The sequence below is a fragment of the Oratosquilla oratoria genome, chromosome 22 (genome assembly GCF_046742065.1).
Source record: "Oratosquilla oratoria isolate Oo_2021 chromosome 22, ASM4674206v1, whole genome shotgun sequence".
NCBI classification, from domain to species: Eukaryota; Metazoa; Arthropoda; class Malacostraca; order Stomatopoda; family Squillidae; genus Oratosquilla; species Oratosquilla oratoria.
The window spans coordinates 11696248-11718140 of NC_134798.1; the positions used below are offsets into that span (position 1 = coordinate 11696248).

The 21893-nt window shown below is 39.7% G+C and overlaps 1 protein-coding gene across 10 annotated transcripts in view; it reads left to right on the top strand.

The window, feature by feature from the left end:
* The window catches only part of LOC143037431 (rotatin-like), a 463326-nt gene that overhangs the window by 71269 nt on the left and 370164 nt on the right, over nt 1-21893 (top strand). For all 10 annotated transcript variants that reach the window (XM_076205620.1, XM_076205622.1, XM_076205623.1 and 7 more), the window contains one exon: nt 15377-15541. In XM_076205620.1, the coding sequence (XP_076061735.1) occupies nt 15377-15541 (165 nt within the window). The remainder of the gene's footprint in view (nt 1-15376; nt 15542-21893) is intronic.

Here is a 21893-nt window from a genome sequence, read left to right on the forward strand (position 1 = left end):
GTAGAAGAGAAGAAGCGAGCTTTCACAGATTGGTTACAAAATAGGATGAGGGAGTCATATGAGAGGTACAAAGAAAAGAAAAGAGAAGTAAAGCAAAAGGTAAAGGAGGCAAAGAGGAGAGCAGATGTGAAATGGGGTAAGTGTATGACAGAAAATATTGAAAGTAATAAAAAGATGTTTTGGAAAGAAATTAAGAGAGGAAGAGGAGGCAAATCAAGTAGAGAAGAAAAGGTAAAAGGTGCAGATGGAGAGATGATAATGGAAGAGAAGGCAGTAAGAGGAAGATGGGCAGAATATTTTAGGGAGTTGCTAAATGTGAAGGAGGATAGGGAGGGAAAGATAGCTGCAATGGGAAATACTAAGAAAATGAGAGTGATGAGTGAGGAAAATGGAGGAGAAATAAGGAAGGATGAAGTGAAGGCAGTTGTTAAGATGATGAAAGCAGGTAAGGCACCTGGTCTAGATGGATGCCATGCAGATTGTCTAAAAAAAAAGGAGGTACAGAGATGGTGGACTGGCTGGTGAGGTTATTTAATGTTTGCTGGAGAGAGGGTAGAGTGCCGGAGGACTGGAGGAATGCCTGTATAGTTCCACTTTATAAGGGAAAAGGGGACAAGTGTGAATGTAGTAGTTTCAGAGGGATTAGCTTGTTAAGTGTAGTTGGGAAGGCTTATGGGAGGATCTTGATTGAGAGGATTAGGAGAGGAACAGAAGGAGTAATTGGTGAGGAACAGTGTGGATTTAGGACGGGTAGAGGTTGTGTAGATCAAATTTTTGTGGTAAGACATATAAGTGAGAAAGCTATAAGAAAGGGGAAGGATGTTTTTTTTAGGCTTTTATGGATCTGGAAAAGGCTTACGACAGGGTAGACAGAAAGGCACTGTGGGAGGTTTTGTGGATATATGGGATAGGAGGAAAGCTTCTAGGAGCTGTCAAGAGTTTTTACAAGAGTAGTAGAGCTTGTGTCAGGATTAGAAATGGAGAGAGTGAGTGGTTCGAGGTAAAGGTGGGACTTCGTCAAGGATGCGTTATGTCGCCCTGGCTGTTCAACTTCTATATGGATGGGGTAGTGCGAGAGGTAAATGCAAGGGTGGTGGCTCAGGGATTACCTTACCTTACCGTCATGCCATATCCTCTTGGACTTCGGCAACCATGGAGCACCACCGTTCACGGTCCCTAGTCACTTGTAACAGCTGTGCTGGTTTGAGTTGTTTTCCCGTCACCCTCATCAGCCCGTCCATATACTTCTCCCTCTGCTTTCCTCTTGCTCTCCTTCCCTCCACCATTCCCGTCATCACCAACTCTTCCAACCCTTCCCTCCGCATTATATGTCCTAAGAATTGCAACTGTCTTTTCCTTATTGTTGTCATCAATTCCCTATCTGTCTCCATTTCTCTCAATACTTCTTCATTTGTTTTCTTTGCTGTCCATGGTACTCTTAATACTCGTCTCCATATCCACATTTCTGCTGCTTCTAAGTTTTCCTGCAATTTTTTGCTGATTGTCCACGCTTCTGAACCATATAATAGTGTTGACCATATAAATGTTTTAACTGTTCTTCTCCTTATATCTGTAGACATTTTCTTGTTTGTTAAAACCCCTTTCCTTTTCTGAAACGTGCTTTTAGCTATCGCTATCCTTTATTTTATTTCTTTTTCACATCTACAATCTTATGTCAATATGCTTCCCAGGTACAAAAATTTGGTTACTTGTTCTATTCTTCTCCCTGCTATTTGTACTTGCACTCTTGGTGGATCTGTTTTACTGGCCACTAGTATTTTAGTTTTCCCCATATTTACATTTAAACCTTTCTCCTCACTAGCTCTAACGGTTACATTCAATAGATATTGCAGTTTTTCTTCTGAGTCAGCCACCATACCGTGTCATCAGCATATCTGATATGATTTATATTATATCCTCCAATTTTAATCCATTCCATTCCCTCTAATTCCTTAAGGATCATCTCCCCATATAAATTAAATAAATCTGGAGACATAACACAGGGATTGGAGATGGTTAAAGAAAATGGAGAAAACTGGGAGGTGAGCCAGCTGTTGTTTGCGGATGACACTGCGCTTGTGGCAGGATCGGAGGAGGGATTGAGGAAGTTGGTGGCAGAGTTTGGGAGAGTGTGTGATAGAAGAAAGCTAAAGATAAATGTGGGTAAAAGTAAGGTGATGAGATGTTCAAGGGGTGAAAGTGGCAGCAGACTGGAAGTGAGCATTAACCCCTTCCATACGGTGCCGCACACGTAGGCGTCATGAGGAGTAAGTGGATTCGCGACGCTGCCATATCGGCGTCTTGATTATATTTATTGTAGTCGCCCCTGTGTTTTTACATTCTCCCTAATCTGCTCTTAATCCCATTCTCTGTGGTTTTCAAAATTCACAGGTGAAAGAGAGAACAATCGATATAAGCGGTGACTATATTTTATGATGCGATTATTATTACGACACGTCATACGGCTGGCATTGGCTGCTGCCCGGGAGATTTAAGTCCCGTAGAGAAGTGGTTAAGGGAGAGCGACTGGAGGAAGTGGATAGTTTTAGATACTTGGGTGCAAATGTGTCAGGAAAAGGCGGAGTGGAGGTGGAGGTAGAATGTAGATTGAGAGAAGCGAGTAAATGCCTTGTTGGATTAAAAAGTGTAATGAGGAATAGACATTTGGGAATGGATGCTAAGAGGAGACTGTATGAAGGAGTGATTGTACCAACAGCACTGTATGGGGCAGAAACATGGAACATAAGAGAGGAAGAGAGAAGGAGTTTGAATGTGTTTGAGATGAGGTGTCTGAGAAGTATGATGGGGGTTACTAGGCTAGATAGAGTGAGAAATGAGGAGGTGAGGAAGAGAACAGGGGTGGAAAGGGAGTTAGGAGATAGGGTAGATGAAAGAGTATAAGCATGGTTTGGACACATGGAAAGAATGAGTGAAGAAAGACTAGTAAAAGAGGTATGGAAAGCAGATGTGGAGGGAGTGAACATGAGGGGACGTCCTAGGATGAGGTGGATGGATGGGGCGAAGGGGGCTTTGGGGAAGAGGGGAATGTCTGTTGAGGAAGGGCAGGAGAGGACAGAAGACAGGGGTGAATGGAGAATGGTTGTATATGGATGATGTTGTGATGCATGAGGTGTAATGGGCGGGGGATGGGGGGTGAGGTAGTATATGTGACCAAAATTTGACGCAGCCCGAAGGGATTTTCTCCCCGTCTTCTCCTTTTATGCATGGGGGGGATGGAGAGGGGGGGTCGCCTTGCTGTGGATGTACTGTGTCTTGTGACACTGCTTCTGACCCAGGGCAGTGGACAGGGTGCAGGGATGACCCGTCATCTGGGAGGTGCTAAGATGAAAGGAAGGGTGGAGGGGTGTGGAGTGTATTCAGGGATGGAATGGGTGGGAATGATTTTATGCCTTTTCCTTTTTGGCTACCTCCCTTGTAAGGGGAAAAAGCCTTGGTATATGTATGTATGTTTCTTTTTTGGTACATATTTGTTAACTCCCGCTTTTTAATTTTCTTTAAATATGTTCCATTTGTCATCCATATTTGTTTCCTCTTTAGAGAACCTATCCCAATTTGCATTTTGGAAAAATTTCCTTAGTTTTACAAAGTTCTTTTTGTTGTACGCTGTACATAAATCTTCCTTCTCTATGTTTATTATTTCTATCTATGTTCTGTTCTTTCAATTCAAACTATTAGTATATGGTCGCTTTTTCTAATTGGTGTTTTATACTCTATTCTGTTCACAATATCTGGTTCAGAGGTTAATATTAGGTCTAGTTTTGATGGTTTCTCATTGTTTCTATATCTAGTATTCTCCTTAACCCATTGTGTTAGTGTATTAACCCCTTCGATACGATGACGCCTACGTAGGCATCATGAGGAGCAAGTGGGTACGCGAGGATGCCGATGTCGGCGTCTTGATTATATATATTGTAATTGTACCTGCGTGACCCCCATATTCTGTAAACTGGCTTCATCATATTTTCTATGGTTATCAAAATTCACGAGTGAAAGAGAATGAGCAATACAGCGGTAACTTTATTTTTTATAATGCGAGTATTGTGACGCAACATCGCACGTCTGGCAGCTAATGCTGCCCACGAGATTTTGGCCCGTATTGAAGGGGTTAAATGGTCATATCTAGTAGCCTGTTGCTCCAGAGTTCATCTCCCCTTTTAACTGTCATTTCTGGTCCTGGAGCCACAGTGTCTACGTCATGGGACCACCCCTCAACCCTTTGTTATTTCTTCCAATAATTTGGAATGTTCACTATCTGGCCATGCATGGGTTTTTGGTGGTACATACACTACTACAAATTTTCTGCTTTTCATCTTTTTGTTGGCAATTTTAATCATAATTACTTCTTTATTCCCTGACCTTTGATTATCTTTGTCACATTTAAACCTTTTTTGGTCAGTATCATGACACCTCCTCCTTGCTTATCAGTTGTTTTTTGCCCAGTGGTTATATAAACCATGTCCCACTATGCTTGTTAATAGCGGTCCTTTCAGTTTTGTCTCTACTATGCCCATGATGTCAGGTTTTTCTGTCTCTAGATAGTCATTTAGTTCATTGATTCTAGAAATCATACCATCGATGTTTGTGTATGCCACTTTTATATTCATATTTTCTTTTCTTTTTTGGTTTAGGTTTCCATTTTTTGATGTACCATTTTTTCAGTAGTAGAGCCTGTGTTAGAATCAGAAATGGAGAGGGTGAGTGGTTTGAGGTATTTACCTAGTTGTATTTTGCGGGAAGGGGAGCTACGCTCGTGGTGTCCCGCCTTTGTATCTCGCAGTGTCTAGTTTGCTTTTAAACTCATGAATGGTTTTTACGCACACTATTTCCTTGTCCAGTTTGTTCCAAGTGTCTACCACTCTATGTGGAAAACTGTTTTTCTTCAGCTCTCTTCTGTAGCTATGTTTTTTTTATTTTCTTTCCATGTCCTCTTGTGCTTCTCCTGTCCCAATTTAACAAGTCCTCTTTATCAAGTATTTCTGTGCCTTTCATGATTCTGTAGATGGTCAGTAGGTCACCTCTCTCTCTTCTTTGCTCCAGAGTCGGTAAATATAGTTTAGCCAGTCTCTCCTCATATGACAAGTTTGTGAGTGCAGGTGCCATTTTTGTTGCTGCTCTCTGGCTTCTTTCTATTTTCTTTATATTCTTTTTGGTACTGGGTGACCACAATGTCGCCACATATTCTAGTCTAGGCCTTATCAGTGTGACCAATATTTTTTTAAATAATTTCTTCGTCCAAATATGTAAATGCCACTTTTATTGATCTTAGCAAGTTGTAGGTTTCTCCAACAATTTTGTTTATCTGCTTGTCATAGGACAAGTCATTGGAGATGATTACACCCAGATTTTTTTGGATCCCTCCTTTACCTCCTTGGTTCCAATTTTATATTGTCCTGATATTCTGTTTTTGCTTTTACCAAACTCCATTATGCTACACTTATTAATATTGAAGTCCACCTCCCATTTCTGACTCCAGTTCCATACTTTATTCAGGTCTTCCTGCAGTGATTCGCAATCCTCTTCAGTTTTTACTTTCATTAACAGTTTGGCGTCATCAGCAAAGAAGCTCATGTAACATTTCACATCCTCATCCATGTCATTCACATAATTAGCAAACATTATTGGAGCTAGTATAGATCCTTGCGGTACTCCACTGATCACCTCTTTCCAATCTGAATATTTTTCTCTGAGCACTACTCTCATCTTTCTACCAATCAGGAAGTCCTCCATACGGATGTTTAGAACATTCTTGGTTCTCGGAGCGGGGCTGGGAGTGAGGTCTGGGTCACGGAAGGTAATATGCATACCTTAGGTCAGGTCAATTTGGGGTGAGGGCCCAACAGTCAGGTCAGCGATTTAAAAGAAATGTATAGCAATCAAACTGATCTAATTATTAATGCACAAAACACATTTATCCCCCTAAAACCACTACGGAAAAATAGTAATACTCCCAAATGGATGACGGACAGATTGAAACATGAGATCGGAATGAAAAGAGGACTTTACGTAAAAATATAAAACGGGGAATCACACCTTAGATCAAGATACAACGAAATGGCAAAGCTGGTTAAAAGAAATACACGTTCAGCGAAACGTAATTATGAAATCAAGGTTGCCAGTGAAGCAAAATCCAACCCAAAGGGTTTCTTTCACCTCTATAGAACAAAAAACAAAGAAAGAATAGGACCAATTAAAAATGAAGAAAATGTCAAGATAGAATCGGAAGAAAAAATGAGTGAGGAGTTTAACAATTATTTTCTATCGGTGTTTACTAATGAGAGGTTAGATAAAGTGCCTGACTGCGATCTGATTTTCAGAGGGGATGAAGAAAGTAGTCTAATATCAGCATTAGTAAAGAAGAAGTAATCAAGCAGATTGACAGACTTAAAGCTACAAAATCTCCGGGTCCAGACAAAATTTTTCCAAGAATGCTTAAGGGGACCCCTCGCCCAAATTTTTTTTTTCTGAAGGATCTTGCTGATTTTTTCTGTGTGATATCTAGGTCTGAGAAAACCTTCACAGCATGAGTTTTATTCAGATCTGACGAGTAGTTTTTTATTTTTTAATGCATACATACATATACCAAGGCTCTTTCCCCCTTCCAAGGGAGGTAGCCAAAAAGGGAAAGGCATAAAAACACTCCCACCCATTTCAATCCTAAATACACTCCACACCCCTCCCACCCTTCCTCTCATCTGAGCACCTCCTGGATGACGGGTCATCCCTGCACTAAAAAATACCATATTTTTGGGCTTTCAAATCCTATCTCCTCTTACAATTTTTATTCGATGTCTTTCATTTTACAGCAAAAGAATCTTCTACATATATAAAAAAACAAAATAGAAAGCTTTTTTTAATATCTTTGTTTAACGCCGAGGAAAAAATATATAAAAAAAATTATCGAAAAAACCCGCAAAATTTTGACTTTGACACGTTATTAAAAAAGATTTATTTAACATGCAAAAAAACTCTATTTAATTTTTTGTCATTTATCTAGCTATTAATAGAGACCTCATATGCAAAAATCGGTTGAAAATTGAGGGAGGAGATGGTGTGTGGTGTCAAAAACTTAAGTTTTTCAGAAATGAGTGTTAAAGTTTTTTTTTTCTTAGTTTGACTAAATTTTACATTGGACCTCCTAAGACCCATTGAAAACAGGTTCCATTGTATTTTCATGATGATTTTACATCTTTCAAGTAACTCAGGCACTTTGTACCCTCCTACAGTGTAGGATATTATTCACTCAAGGTGAGGGTCTCATAAGCCGCCACCTCACTCTTTGTCGCAAAGTTTGAGTTCTTGGTCTAGAATGACCCAGCAAGGTAGTCTGATTGCTGGGATTCAGCTCTCTTTCTTTTCTTGGGTTTCCTTTCTGGTGTTGGAACAGGCTCTTGCTGCATCAGGGACATCACTGTGAGGTTTGAGACTCTAAACCCAAGGTGTTGCAACAAGGAGGCATCCTTGTAGCCACTTGTTAGCAAACAGTTGTTTGCGTAGAGACAACTTGTCTGATATAGGTGTAGAGGACAGAGGATCAGGTGCTGAGGATGTGGATGTAGATGGATGGGAGAGAGCTGCTGGAGGGAGTACTAGTGGTGGTAGCGGAGGTGGTGATAACAAAGTTGATGCTGGGGTTCTTTCTTTCTCCCCTTGAGTTGCTAATGTAGACGTTCTTATCTTCTGCAAGTGTGCCTTTTGTGTGTGCATGGCTAATATCTCAAATATCTCTTCACTGAAAAATAAATGCGAATTTCACACGGCAAATTAGTGAATGTGGCAAGCTAACGTGTACATGTCCTTTACTTTGTAAGGCTCAGGCCACTGCCAGTCGTGCAGGCTGAACTTCCTCACACCACATACTCACGTGCATGCCGGACGTAAGAGAAAACTTTATGAGTGCATCAAACGCAAAACAATAGAGTAAAATATGGTCAAAACGTATGTAAACAATGGTCGTGCGCAGCATGTGGCTGCCGGGGGGAGGGAGGGTAAGCCCTTTAAACCCTTTAAAAATGGCGGTACGATAAAAACACTTTACCAGCATCTAGAGCAAGATCCCTACTATGTATTTATGCAATAAAAAAAAAAATCAAATTTTTCTTAAATCTCGGGGCGGGGGGTCCCCTTAACCCCTTCCATACGGTGCCGCACACGTAGGCGTCATGGACTTAGATCTCGGTGGCAGCAACCAATGCCAGCCGTACGACGTGTCGTAATGATACTCGCATCATAAAATATAGTCACCGCTTATATCGATCGTTCTCTCTTCACCCGTGAATTTTGATAACCATAGAAAATGCGATTACAAAAGAATTAGAAAGAATGTCATTATGGAGGGGCGACTACAATAAATATAATCAAGACGCCGATATGGCAGCCTCGCGAATACACTCGCTCCCCATGACGCCTGCGTGTGAGGCACCGTATGGAAGGGGTTAAGGAGTGTATATTTGAAATCTGCGACCAGTTAACTGAAATATTCAATAAATCGGTAGACAATGGTTTTGTTCCAACTGCTTGGAGGCAGGCAAACATTGTTCCTGTTTTTAAGAAGGGAGATAGATCGTCTATATGCAACTACAGGCCAATCAGTTTGACATCGGTTATAGGAAAAATGCTTGAATCAATAATAGTAAATAGAGTCAGAGAACACATCGAAGGGCATAATTTAATTCGTGATTCACAGCATGGTTTCTCCAAGGGTAAGTCATGTGTGACTAATCTTCTATCCTTTTACACTAAAGTATATAAGGCATCAGATAACAATGAAAATTACGATATTATTTACCTTGACTTTAGCAAAGCGTTCGACAAGGTACCACACCGGAGACTACTAAATAAAATCAAAGCCCATGGCATAGGAGGAAAAGTGTTAGAATGGATTAGAGCTTGGATTAGTAACAGAAAACAGCGGGTCACCATAAATGGAATTAAATCTAGGTGGGGCAATGTTACTAACGGGGTCCCCCAGGGATTGGTTTTGGGTCCCTTATTGTTCATTATGTACATAAACGACTTAGACGATGGGATAAATAGTGATGTTAGGAAGTTTGCGGATGACACTAAAATAGGACGCCTAATTAGGTCAGGAGACGACGCAGAGATTCTGCAGGATGATCTTAATAAATTGTTAACATGGTCAGTGAAATGGCAAATGAACTTCAATATCTCTAAGTGTAGCGTGTTAAACGTAGGGCTACACAACCCTGAAAATAGATACAATTTAGATAACACGTTTTTAGAAAAATCTGAGTGCGAGAGGGACTTGGGTGTTCTGGTGAGTTCGGACCTCAAAACTAGGAAGCAGTGCATTAGTGCCAAAAATAAAGCTAACAGAGCATTAGGCTTCATCGCTAGGACGGTAACGAATAGAAATGCAGACTATGCGGTACAGTTTTGGTCTCCGTCCTACAAAATGGACATCAATTCACTAGAATCAGTACAGAGAAGAATGACCAAAATGATACATGGACTCGGAAATTTGCCTTACGAAGAGAGGCTTAGGCACCTAAACTTACACTCTCTGGAAAGACGTAGAGTGCGGGGTGATCTAATAAAAGTGTTCAAGTGGATCAAAGGCTATAACAAGGGTAAAGCAAACAAGGTCATCATACTAAAACAACAGGGCAGGACTCGCAGTAATGGGTATAAACCGGACAAATTTAGATTTAAGAAGGAAATAGGCAAGAATTGGTTTACTAATAGGGTGGTCGATGAACGGAATAAACTTAGTAATCATGTAGTAAGCGCTGAAACTATCAGTTGTTTTAAAAAACGATTAGACAACTTTATGGATGGGGATGACATGTGGTGATGGATACGGAGCTGCCTAGTGTAGGCCTTATGGTCTTTTGCAGTCTCCTTTATTCTTATGTTCTTATTTCAGTAGGTTTCCTTGTATCCCTCCTATATGTTCGAGTTTCTTTAATAATTTTTTGTGTGGTACTTTGTCAAGCTTTTTGGAAGTCCAGGAAGGCACAGTCAACCCATCCATTCCTTTCTTGCACTATGTCTATTAGTCTTAAGTATGTGATAGAAGAAAGCTAAAGATAAATGTGGGTAAAAGTAAGGTGATGAGATGTACAAGGGGTGAAAGTGGCAGTAGACTGGAAGTGAGCATTAAGGGAGAGCGACTGGAGGAAGTGGATAGTTTTAGATACTTGGGTGCAAATGTGGCAGGGAAAGGTGGAGTGAAAGTGTAGGTAGAATGTAGATTGAGAGAAGTGAGTAAAGGCCTTGGTGGATTAAAGAGTGTAATGAGGAATAGACATTTGGGAATGGATGCTAAGAGGAGACTGTATGAAGGAGTGATTGTGCCAACAGCACTGTATGGGGCAGAAACAAGGAACATAAAAGAAGAAGAGAGGAGTAGTTTGAATGTGTTTGAGATGAGGTGTCTGAGAAGTATGATGGGGGTTACTAGGCTAGATAGAGTGAGAAATGAGGAGGTGAGGAGGAGAACAGGGGTGGAAAAGGAGCTGGGAGATAGGGTTGATGAAAGAGTATTAGGATGGTTTGGACACATGGAAAGAATGAGTGAAGAAAGACTAGTAAAAGAGGTGTGGAAGGCAGATGTGGAAGGAGTGAACATGAGGGGACGTCCTAGGATGAGGTGGATGGATGGGGTGAAGGGGGCTTTGGGGAAAAGGGGAATGTCTGTTGAGGAAGGACGGGAGAGGACAGAAGACAGGGGTGAATGGAGAATGGTTGTATATGGATGATGTGATTGCATGAGGTGGAATGGGGGGTGAGGTGGTATATGTGAGCAAAATTTGACGCAGCCCGAAGGGATTTCTCCCCGTCCTCTCATTTTATGCAATGGGGGGACGGAGAGGGGGGGTCGCCGATTTAATGAAGCGGCCTTGCTGTGGATGTGCTGTGTCTTGCGACACTGCTTCTGACCCAGGGCAGTGGACAGGGTGCAGGGATGACCCGTCATTCAGGAGGTGCTAAGATAAGAGGGAGGGTGGAGGGGTGTGGAGTGTATTCAGGGATGGAATGGGTGGGAATGATTTTATGCCTTTTTCTTTTTGGCTACCCCCCCTTGTAAGGGGGAAAAAGCCTTGGTATATGTATGTATGTATGTAGAAACATATTAAGTTTGTGGTACATGATCTTCCTTGTCTGAACCCAAATTGTCTTGGGTTTATTATATTGTTGTCTTCCAGGTGTTTTACCCATCTATTCTTGATGATTTTCTCACAAATTTTGGCTATAGTGCTTGTTAGTGAGACTGACCTATAGTTAGTTGGTTCTTCCTTGTTTCCTCCTTTATATATTGGTACAATGTTAGCATTTTTCCAGTCTTTTGGTATTTTTCCTTTCTTGGGTGAGCAATTTATTATGTTATGTATTTTGTTTGTTAGTTCTTCTTTGCATTCTTTTAGAATCCAATTTGCAATTCCATCCAGGCCATGTGATTTGCTGACGTCAAGGTTTGATAGGTGTTCTAATATTTCTTTTTGTTCTATTGTTATGTCTCTCATGGGGGGAGATCGCCTTTCATTACCTTTGTTCCAATATTGTGTTTTCTCTCCAGTGAAGATAGAATTAAAGTGATTTTTCATGATTTCAGCCATTTCTAAATCTTCTGTGTATTCTATATTTCCTTGGCGTAGTTTCACCATTTCTTGCTTATTTTTAAGTTTACCATTCACATACATATACATATACCAAGGCTTTTTTCCTCCTTACAAGGGAGGTAGCCAAAAAGGAAAAGGCATAAAATCATTTCCACCCATTCCATCCCTGAATACACTCCACACCCCTCCACCCTCCCTTTCATCTTAGCACCTCCTGGATGATGGGTCATCCCTACACATTGTCCACTGCCCTGGGTCAGAAGCAGTGTTGCAAGACACAGCACATCCACAGCAAGGCCGCTTCATTAAATCAGCGACCCCCCTTCTCCGTCCCCCCATGCATAAAAGGAGAAGACGGGGAGAAATCCCTTCGGGCTGCGTCAAAATTTGCTCACACATACTACCTCACCCCCCATCCCCCTGCCCATTCCACCTCATGCATCACAACAAACCATATACAACCATTCTCCATTCACCCCTGTCTTCTGTCCTCTTTAATCCACCAAGGCATTTACTCGCTTCTCTCAATCAACACTCTACCTCCACCTTCACTCCACCTTTTCCTGACACATTTGCACCCAAGTATCTAAAACTATCCACTTCCTCCAGTCGCTCTCCCTTAACCACTTCAGTACGGGACTTAAATCTCGCGGGCAGCAGCCAATGCCAGCCGTATGACGTGTCGTAATAATAATCGCATCATAAAATATAGTCACCGCTTATATCGATCGTTCTCTCTTTCACCCGCGAATTTTGAAAACCACAGAGAATGGGATTCAGGGCGCATTTGGGAGAATGTAAAAACACAGGGGCGACTACAATAAATATAATCAAGACGCCGATATGGCAGCGTCGCGAATCCACTTGCTCCTCATGACGCCTACGTGTGCGGCACCGTATGGAAGGGGTTAATGCTCACTTCCAGTCTACTGCCACTTTCACCCCTTGTACATCTCATCACCTTACTTTTACCCACATTTATTTTTTAGCTTTCTTCTATCACACACTCTCCCAAACTCTGTCACCAATTTCCTCAATTCCTCCTCCGATCCTGCCACAAGCGCAGTGTTGTCCGCAAATAACAGCTGGCTCACCTCCCATTTTTCTCCATTTTATTTAACCATCTCCAATCCCTGACCCACTACCCTTGCATTTACCTCTCGCACTACCCCATCCATGTATAAGTTGAACAGCCAGGGCGACATAACGCATCCTTGACGAAGTCCCACCTTTACCTCGAACCACTCACTCTCTCCATTTCTAATCCAGACACAAGCTCTACTACTCTCATAAAAACTCTTGACAGCTCCTAGAAGGTTTCCTCCTATCCTGTATATCCGCAAATCCTCCCACAGTGCCTTTCTGTCTACCCCGTCGTAAGCCCTTTCCAGGTCCATAAAGGCCTAAAAAACATCCTTCCCCTTTCCTATAGCTTTCTCACATATCTGTCTTACCACAAAAATGCTCTTTGCATTTATCTATAATATCCTTTTCATGGTTCCTTTTTTCCTCTCTTCTCACTTTAACATACTCACTTCTATAGTTTATAGACTTGCAATTTTCCAGGTTTTTTATCTTTTCTCCACCTTTTCCAAGCTCTGTCCCTTCTGTCTTTTGCCTCACTGCATCTTTTGTTGAACCTGCATTTAATGTACACTTTCGCTTCTGTCTTGGTACGTGCTTATTTACCCTTTCATTGTAATTATCCATCAAGATATTCCGTTTCTCTTCCATTTTTGGAAAAAAAAGTGGCACTTTGCCAGGGATGTGTTGTCGACTTGGTTGTTCAATTTATACTTGGACAGGGTGGTGTGAGAGGTAAAGGCAAGGGTAATGGGTTGGGGTTGGAAATGATTAAAGGACATAGAGAAAAGTGGAAGATAAGCCAGTTGTTGTTTGCTGATGACACTGTGCTTGTAGCAGGATCAGAGGAGGGATTAAGGAAGTTAGTGACAGAGTTTGGGAAGGTGTGCAAAAGAAGGAAGTTGAAGGTAAATGTGGGTAAAAGTAAGGTGATGAGATGTACAAGGGGAGAATATGGCAGCAAATTGGAAGTGAGTATTAAAGGAGAGACACTAGAGGAAGAGGATAGTTTTAGATACTTGGGTGCAAATGTGGCAGGAAAGGGAGGAGTGGAGGTGGAGTTAGAATGTAGATTGAGAGAAACAAGGAAATGCCTTGGTGGATTAAAAAGTGTAATGAGAAATAGACTGGGAATGTATGCTAAGAGGAGATTGTATGAAAGAGTGATTGTCCCTAGAGCACTGTATGGGGCAGAAACATGGAACATAACAGGAAGAGAAGAAGAGTTTAAATGTGTTTGAGATGAGGTGCCTGAGAAGTATGATAGGGGTTACTAGGCTTGATGGAGGGAGAAACAAGGAGGTGAAGAGGAAAATGCGGGTGGAAAGGGAGTTGGGAGATAGGGTTGATGAAAGAGTATTGGGATGGTTTGGATACATGAAAAGAATGAGTGAAGAAAGATTAGTAAAAGATACGTGAAAGGCAGAGTTGGAAGGAGTGAACATGAGGTGGCAACCAAGGATGAGATGAGTGGATGGGGTAAAAGGGCCATTGGGAAAGAGGGTAATGTCTGTTGAAGAAGGATGGGAGAAGACAGAAGATAGGGGTGAATGGAGAATGGTTATGTATGGATGATACTGTGATGTATGAAAGGTAGTGGGTGGGGGGTGGGGGGGGATGAGGGAGTATTTGTGAAAAATAATTTGACGCAGCCCGAAAAGATTTCTCTCCATCTGTTTTTCTGCATGAGGGGGCAGAGTGGGGGAATCACTGATTAAATGAAGCAGCCTTGCTGTGGATGTGCTGTGTCTTGCTACACTGCTTCTGACCCAGGGCATTGAGCGAGATGCAGGGATGACCCATCATCCAGGAGTAGCCAAGATAAGAGGGAGGGAGGGTTGGTGAATGGGAGTGGAGTATGTGGGGATGGAATAGGTAGGAGTGATTTTTTTTTTTTTTTCTCTCTTTCTTGTAAGGGGGAAAAGCCTTTGGTATATGTATGTTTTCTCCTAGAATAGAGAGATAGAATAAGAAAGGGAATAGGTGTTAGTGGAGAATGGTTGTGTATGCATGATCATTTGATGCAGCCTGAAGGGATTTTTTCTTGTCTTCTTTATTTTTTTGTATGAGAGGATGAGGAGGAAGAGTCACCATATAAATGAAACTGTTAATTCTGCTGTGGATGAGCTATGTCTTGCTGCATTGCTTCTAACCTAGGCAGTAGACTGGGATGACCCTTTGTCCATGAGGAGCTAAGAAGAGATGGATGGTGATGGATAGATGTGGAATAGGTTGTGTGGATGCATACCTTGGCTGGCTACCAAAGGGCCTCTTCCCCCACTCTTATCCATTACCCATTTTTTTTGTCCCTCTCTTAGCTCCTCATGGATGAAGGGTTAGCTATAAGTGCAGTGTTATCTGCAAACAACTCGCTCACTTCCAGCAGTGAAAGTGTTAAAATATGGCAAGATAGTTGAATCAGATGAATATGTGCATGGCTGTATTAAATAAATCATCCAGTCTAAGGGTGGGAGGTTTCTTTAGCTGAATGAAATTACTTACAATAGTCAGAAAAATCACATTAAAGGAATACCCGGCTCACAGGTTAAATTGTTTGCATAGAAATGGTAGGGGTTAATTGAATGTCTACTTAAGAATTACTCATTGTTAATCCATAGGTCTAAAAGAGAAGGTATATATGGCCAAGTGGTCTTGTGCCTTTAATGAATCACCATTGATTTATTTTGTTACAGGAAGCCTTTCCTGGCTTGGGGGTAGCCCCACCACAAAATGGAAGGACAGGTGTAAGCAACGGATCACAGGGAAGTAATTATTTCCATTTTGGAGGTGGCACCCAGAGAAGTGAAGGGGAACAGCATTTGAATGATATTGAAAATTGTTTACGGGAAGTCCAGCTGGTGAGTTTTATTATTATTTAGGTTCATGCCTTTTGACTTAGCTACCTCCCTTGTAAAAAGGGAAAAGTCATTGGTATATTGATAGATTTATATATATATATATATATATATATATATATATATACACACATATATATATATATACACACACACACACTCCACCGAACGGAAGGCGTAGCAGACGTTCTGAAGAAAAAGTGAAATTTTCGTGGATCCCAAAGCAAAGGAAGTACCTATTGTATTTACAGGGTGGGGGGGAAATTGCTCGTGGTGTAGTGGGAAAGTGAGGAAAAAGGAGAAGGGGAGGGATTACTGAAGGAAATGAGGAAGGGGAGGACTTGGTCTAAGAGGCCAGACGGCTTGTAAACAAACGCCGAACCGATGATTTGGATTTCGATGATGGGACTAACAAAAATGTAAAGATTAGAAACATAGATAAGAGCAGTACAATGGAAGGTGAGGATAATAATTTCCAAGGATTTAATGAGGGGGCGGCGGATACCAACCTCCCCCGACTGGCAAAACTGGAGGAAAAACTTGAACAAATGACTGAACATTGGGAGATTAGGTTCGGTAAAATGTCAAAAATTGCAGAGAGAGTTGAAAAATTGGAAGAACTAGAGAAGGCGAACAAAATCTTAACTGATGAAATAGAAGAACTAAAAAGACAGTTAAGAGAAGTAAAAGATGAGAATGAAGAATTAAAGAGGAATAATAAAGAAAACAAAGAGGCCATAGCTAAAGAAGCTAAGGGTTGGAAGACAATCCAAGAAAACAGTAAAGTTGCATTTACTTATATAATTGAACAGCAAATGAAAGAACAAACTGAAGACTCAGTTATCAAAGTGATGAGACAGAAGGAGAATATTGTAAGAGACTTAGCAGACAAAAAGAAATGTATAATTATATTAGGAATGGAAGAGAAACATAACCCAGATAGAACCTTAAGAATCAAAGAGGAAAATGAAAAAGTAAACAGTTTACTACAATTGGTTCAGGAAGATGAACCAGAAATAATGAAACAAATCGAAGAGAAGTTCAGACTCGGAAAGTATAGTACAGATAAGACCAGACCAATTAAGATTAAATTCAGGTCACAAACGACGGCAGAGAATATCTTATCCAAAACAGGGAAACTAGCAACAAATGAACAATATAAAAAGGTATGGATAAAAAGGGAAATGAATAAAGAGGAAAGAGAGGAAGAAAAAAAGAAAAGACTTGAAGCTAAGGAAAAAAACGAGAACAGAACAGAGTCAGAAAAAGAGAGATTCTATTGGAGAGTAGTGAATATGAAACTAAGGCAATTCGACATACAAGAGAAAAACAAAAGGGAAACAGAGAACACAATGGAAGTGGCAGAAAACTAAGAGTGTCTTACACAAATATAGATGGATTAATAACAGGATTGAATGAGATGAATGATTATTTGAAAGAAAAAGAACCGGACATAATGGGAATTGTAGAAACAAAATTAAAAGGTCCACTATCACCCAACAGTGTAGGACATGATGCATATAATTATTGGATTAGAAACAGAGAGATAAAACAAGGGGGTGGAGTTATGTTCCTGACTAAGAAGGATATAAACGTGAGGTGTGTCACATATGGAAAGAATACAGTAGAGATGATTATGATCGAAGTGGAAGACAGAGATAAGAAGAGCAGAAAGTTTGTGATAAATTATGTACCTCCAAAAACAGCCTCGTGGGAAGAGAGTGAACATAAAAGTATGTTAGAGGACACAAAGATAACATTAAATAAAATAATGGAAGATGGAGGAAGAATAGTTATGATGGGCGACTTTAATTGCAAAGAAATCTGCTGGGAAGAGATGACAGTAAAGGGTGGAGACGGCTCATGGGGAAACGCTCTACTTGAGATGATTACTGACAATACAATGACACAGTGGATACAGGAGAACACTAGGTATAGAAATGAAGAACCATCAAGACTAGACCTAATAATTACATCTGAACCTAGAATAGTGGACAAGATTGAATATAAAACACCAATAAGTAAAAGTGACCACATATTGATTGAACTGGAACTAAATGAAGAAAAATACATGAAAAGAAATGAACAATATAGAAAAGGAAGAATGATGTATGAAAAAACAAACTTTGATAAAATAAGAGAATTCTTTCAAAAAGAAAACTGGGAAGAAATATACAAAGAAGAAACAACAGTGGAAGAGAAATGGAATATTTTGAAAAAAAAAAATTACAAAAAAGGAGTGGAAAAGTATGTCCCAAGACAAAAACAAGAAAAAGAATATATAAAATGCTGGTACAACAAAAGTTTTAGGGAGTTAAAAGACAAAAGAGACAAAGCCTGGACCAGATGGAAAAAAGACAGAAGGCCCGAAAAATGGAAAATATATACTTGTTATAGAAATGAATATGTACAAACGTGCAGAGAGGAAAAGAGAAAATATGAAAAAGATGTCATAGAAAATTGTAAAGATCAACCAAAACTATTCTACAGATTTGTAAACAACAAATTGAAAAACAAACAAGACTTGGAGAAATTAAGACAAGGAGGAGTTGAATACGCAGAGGAAATTGAAATGGCGGAAATTATGAACAAACATTTTAAATCAGTGTTTACAAGGGAGAACATACAACCTGAAGAGATCGAATGGAAAAAGAAAGTCCCTCCCATGAAAGAAATAGAAGTAACAAAGAACGAAATACTGAAACACTTGAGTAATCTTGATGTCAGAAAATCGCATGGACCAGATGAAATAGCAAACTGGATTCTGAAAGAATGCAGGAATGAACTGGCAGACAAAATACATAGCATAATAAACAGTTCCTTGAAAGAAGGAAAAGTTCCAGAAGATTGGAAAAAAGCAAATATAGTACCCATATATAAAGGAGGAAATAAAGAAGACCCTACCAACTATAGACCAGTCTCCGTAACAAGTACAATAGCAAAAATTTGTGAAAGAATTGTCAAAAGTAGATGGGTAAAATATTTAGAAAAAAACAACGTGTTAAATCCAAGGCAATTTGGATTCAGACAAGGACGATCATGTGTCACCAATTTAATATGTTTCTATTCAAGGCTAATAGATATAATACAAGAAAGAGATGGATGGGCTGATTGTGCATTTCTAGACCTAAAAAAAGCTTTTGACAAAGTACCACATAAGAAGTTGCTAAAGAAATTAGAAACTGAAGGAGGAATACAGGGCAAACTGCTAAATTGGATGGAAGACTTTTTGCAATAAAGGAAAATGAGAGTAGTGATAAGAGACAAACACTCAAAATGGGATGAAGTAATAAGCGGTGTTCCACAAGGAACAGTTCTGGCCCCAATAATGTTTGCTATATATATTAATGATATGGATGAAGGAATTGAAAGCTATATGAGCTTCTTTGCAGATGATGCAAAACTACTGAAAAGAGTGAACACGGAAGAAGATTGTGAATCATTACAGAGTGATCTAAATAAAGTACAGGAATGGAGTAGGAAGTGGAAGATGGAGTTCAATACAAAAAAGTGTAGTATAATGGAATTTGGAAAAAGCAAAAACAGAATAACAGGATCATATAAATTGGGAGAAGAAGGAATAGAAAAAGTAGAAAATGAGAAGGACCTGGGAGTCATTGTTATGAATAATATGTCACCTGAGAAACATATAAATAAGATTTTTGGAGAAACTTATAATTTAATAAGAACAATCAAAGTTGCATTTACATACCTGGATGAAGAAATAGTGAAGAAAATCCTAATCACCCTGATAAGACCAAGATTGGAATATGCAGCAACGATATGGTCACCAAGTACAAAAAAAAAGGTATAAAAAAAACTTGAAAGAATACAAAGAGCAATTACAAAATTGGCACCAACACTCTCAAAACTATCATATGAAGAGAGACTAGCAAAACTTGAACTACAGACACTAGAGCAAAGAAGAGAGAGAGGAGATTTGATAGCTATTTACAGAATCATGAAAGGCATAGAAATTACTGATAGAGAGGATCTGATAAAATGGGATGATAGAAATACAAGAGGACACGGAAAGAAAATAAAAAAAGACAGCTATAGAAGAGATCTGAAAAAGAACAGCTTTCCTCACAGAGTAATAGACAGTTGGAACAAGTTATATGAGAAAGTGGTGTGTGCAAAAACAATACATGAATTTAAAAATAGTTTAGATAAAATGAGATATGAAGACGGGACACCACGAGCATAGCTCCCCTTCCCGTAAAATACAACTAGGTACAACTAGGTAAATACACATACATATACCAATCCGTCAATGTTAGTATAGGCCACTTTTAATTTTCTTTTTCCTCCATTATTTTTCTGTCTTTTGTTTTTTCATTTTGATGGCACATCAAAACGAAAAAACTAGACAGAAAAAATAATGGAGGAAGAAGAAAATTAAAAGTGGCCTATACTAACATTGACGGATTAATTTCAGGTCTGAACAAACTCTATGATTACCTGCAAGAAGAAAAACCAGACATAATGGGAATTGTAGAGACTAAACTAAGAGGTGAAATACCATCCATCGATATTGGACAAAGACTATATAATTACTGGATAAAAAACAGGGACAAGAAACAGCGAGGAGGAATGTTCTTGGCCAAGAAAGACTTAACCCCTTCGATACGATGATGCCTACGTAGGCGTCATGAGGAGCAAATGGGTACGCGAGGATGCCGATGTCGGGGTCTTGATTATATAGTAGTTGTTCCTGCGTGACCCCCATACTCTGTAAACTAGCTTCATCATATTTTCTATGGCTATCAAAATTCACGGGTGAAAGAGAACGAGCAATACAGCGGTAACTTTATTTTTTATAATGTGAGTATTATGACACAACGTCGCACGTCTGGCAGCTAATGCTGCCCGTGAGATTTTGGCCCATATTGAAGGGGCTAAACGTGACAAAAATTGCGGAGGGCAAAAGTAATGTTGAACTGATCATGATAAAAGTCGAAGGCAAGAATATGAAAAGTAGAAAGTTTGTGGTGACCTATGTGCCCCCAAAAACGAACGCTTGGAAAGAGAACGAACATACAAAAATGCTAGAAGATATAAGGAAATCACTAAATGAGATACTAATGGGCAGGGGTAATCTGGTAATTATGGGGGACTTCAATCGCAAAGAAATTTGTTGGGATAACATGACAATGCAAGGAGGAGACAACTTGTGGGGTAATGTACTGCTGGACATGACCATGGAATACACAATGACCCAATGGGTCAACGAAAACACCAGATACAGAAGCAGTGAAGAGCCGTCAAAACTAGATTTAATATTTACAACAGAACCTGAAATTGTGGACAAAATCCATTACAAGACACCAATTGGAAGGAGTGACCATATACTCATCGAAACTGTACTAAAGGAAGAAATAGACATGGAGAGAAATGAAAAGCATAGGAAAGGAAGATTGATGTACAACAAAACGGACTTTGCAAAACTAAAGATATTCTTCCGGAATGCAAACTGGGATAAATTCTATATGGAAGAGACAAAAGTGGATGAGAAATGGAAAATCATGATGGAAAATTACAATGAAGGGGTAAACAGGCATGTACCAAGACAAAAGCAAGAGAGAGAGTACATCAAATGTTGGTTCGACTAAAGATGCAGTGAGGCAAAAGACAGAAGGGACGAAGCTTGGAAAAGGTGGAGAAAAGATAAAAAACCTAGTAAATGGCAAATTAATATAAACTATAGAAATGAGTATGTTAATGTGAGAAGAGAGGAGAAAAGGAACCATGAAGAGGATATTATAGATAAATGCAAAGATCAACCCAAACTATTCTGTCAATACGTGAATGGTAAACTTAAAAACAAACAGGAAATGGTGAAACTATACCAAGGAAATATAGAATACACAGAAGAATTAGAAATGGCCGAAGTCGTGAACGATCACTTTAAATCCGTCTTCACCAGAGAGAAAATACAAAATTGGGACAAAGATAATAACAAGCAATCTCCCCACGTGAGTGAGTTTACAACAACACAAAAAGAAATATCAGAACACCTGTCAAAACTTGACGTCAGAAAATAACATGGCCCGGATGGTATTGCAAATTAGATTCTAAAGGAATGCAAAGAAGAACTATCGGACAAAATACACAACATAATAAATAGCTCACTCAAAGAAGGAAAGATACCTAAAGATTGGAAAAATGCTAACATTGTACCAATATATAAAGGAGGAAACAAGGTAGAACCCACCAACTATAGGCCAGTATCACTATCAAGCACTATAGCCAAAATTTGTCAGAAAATCATCAAGAATAGATGGGTAAAACATCTGGAAGACAACAACATAGTAAACTCGAGACAATTTGGGTTCAGACAAGGAAGATCATGTAC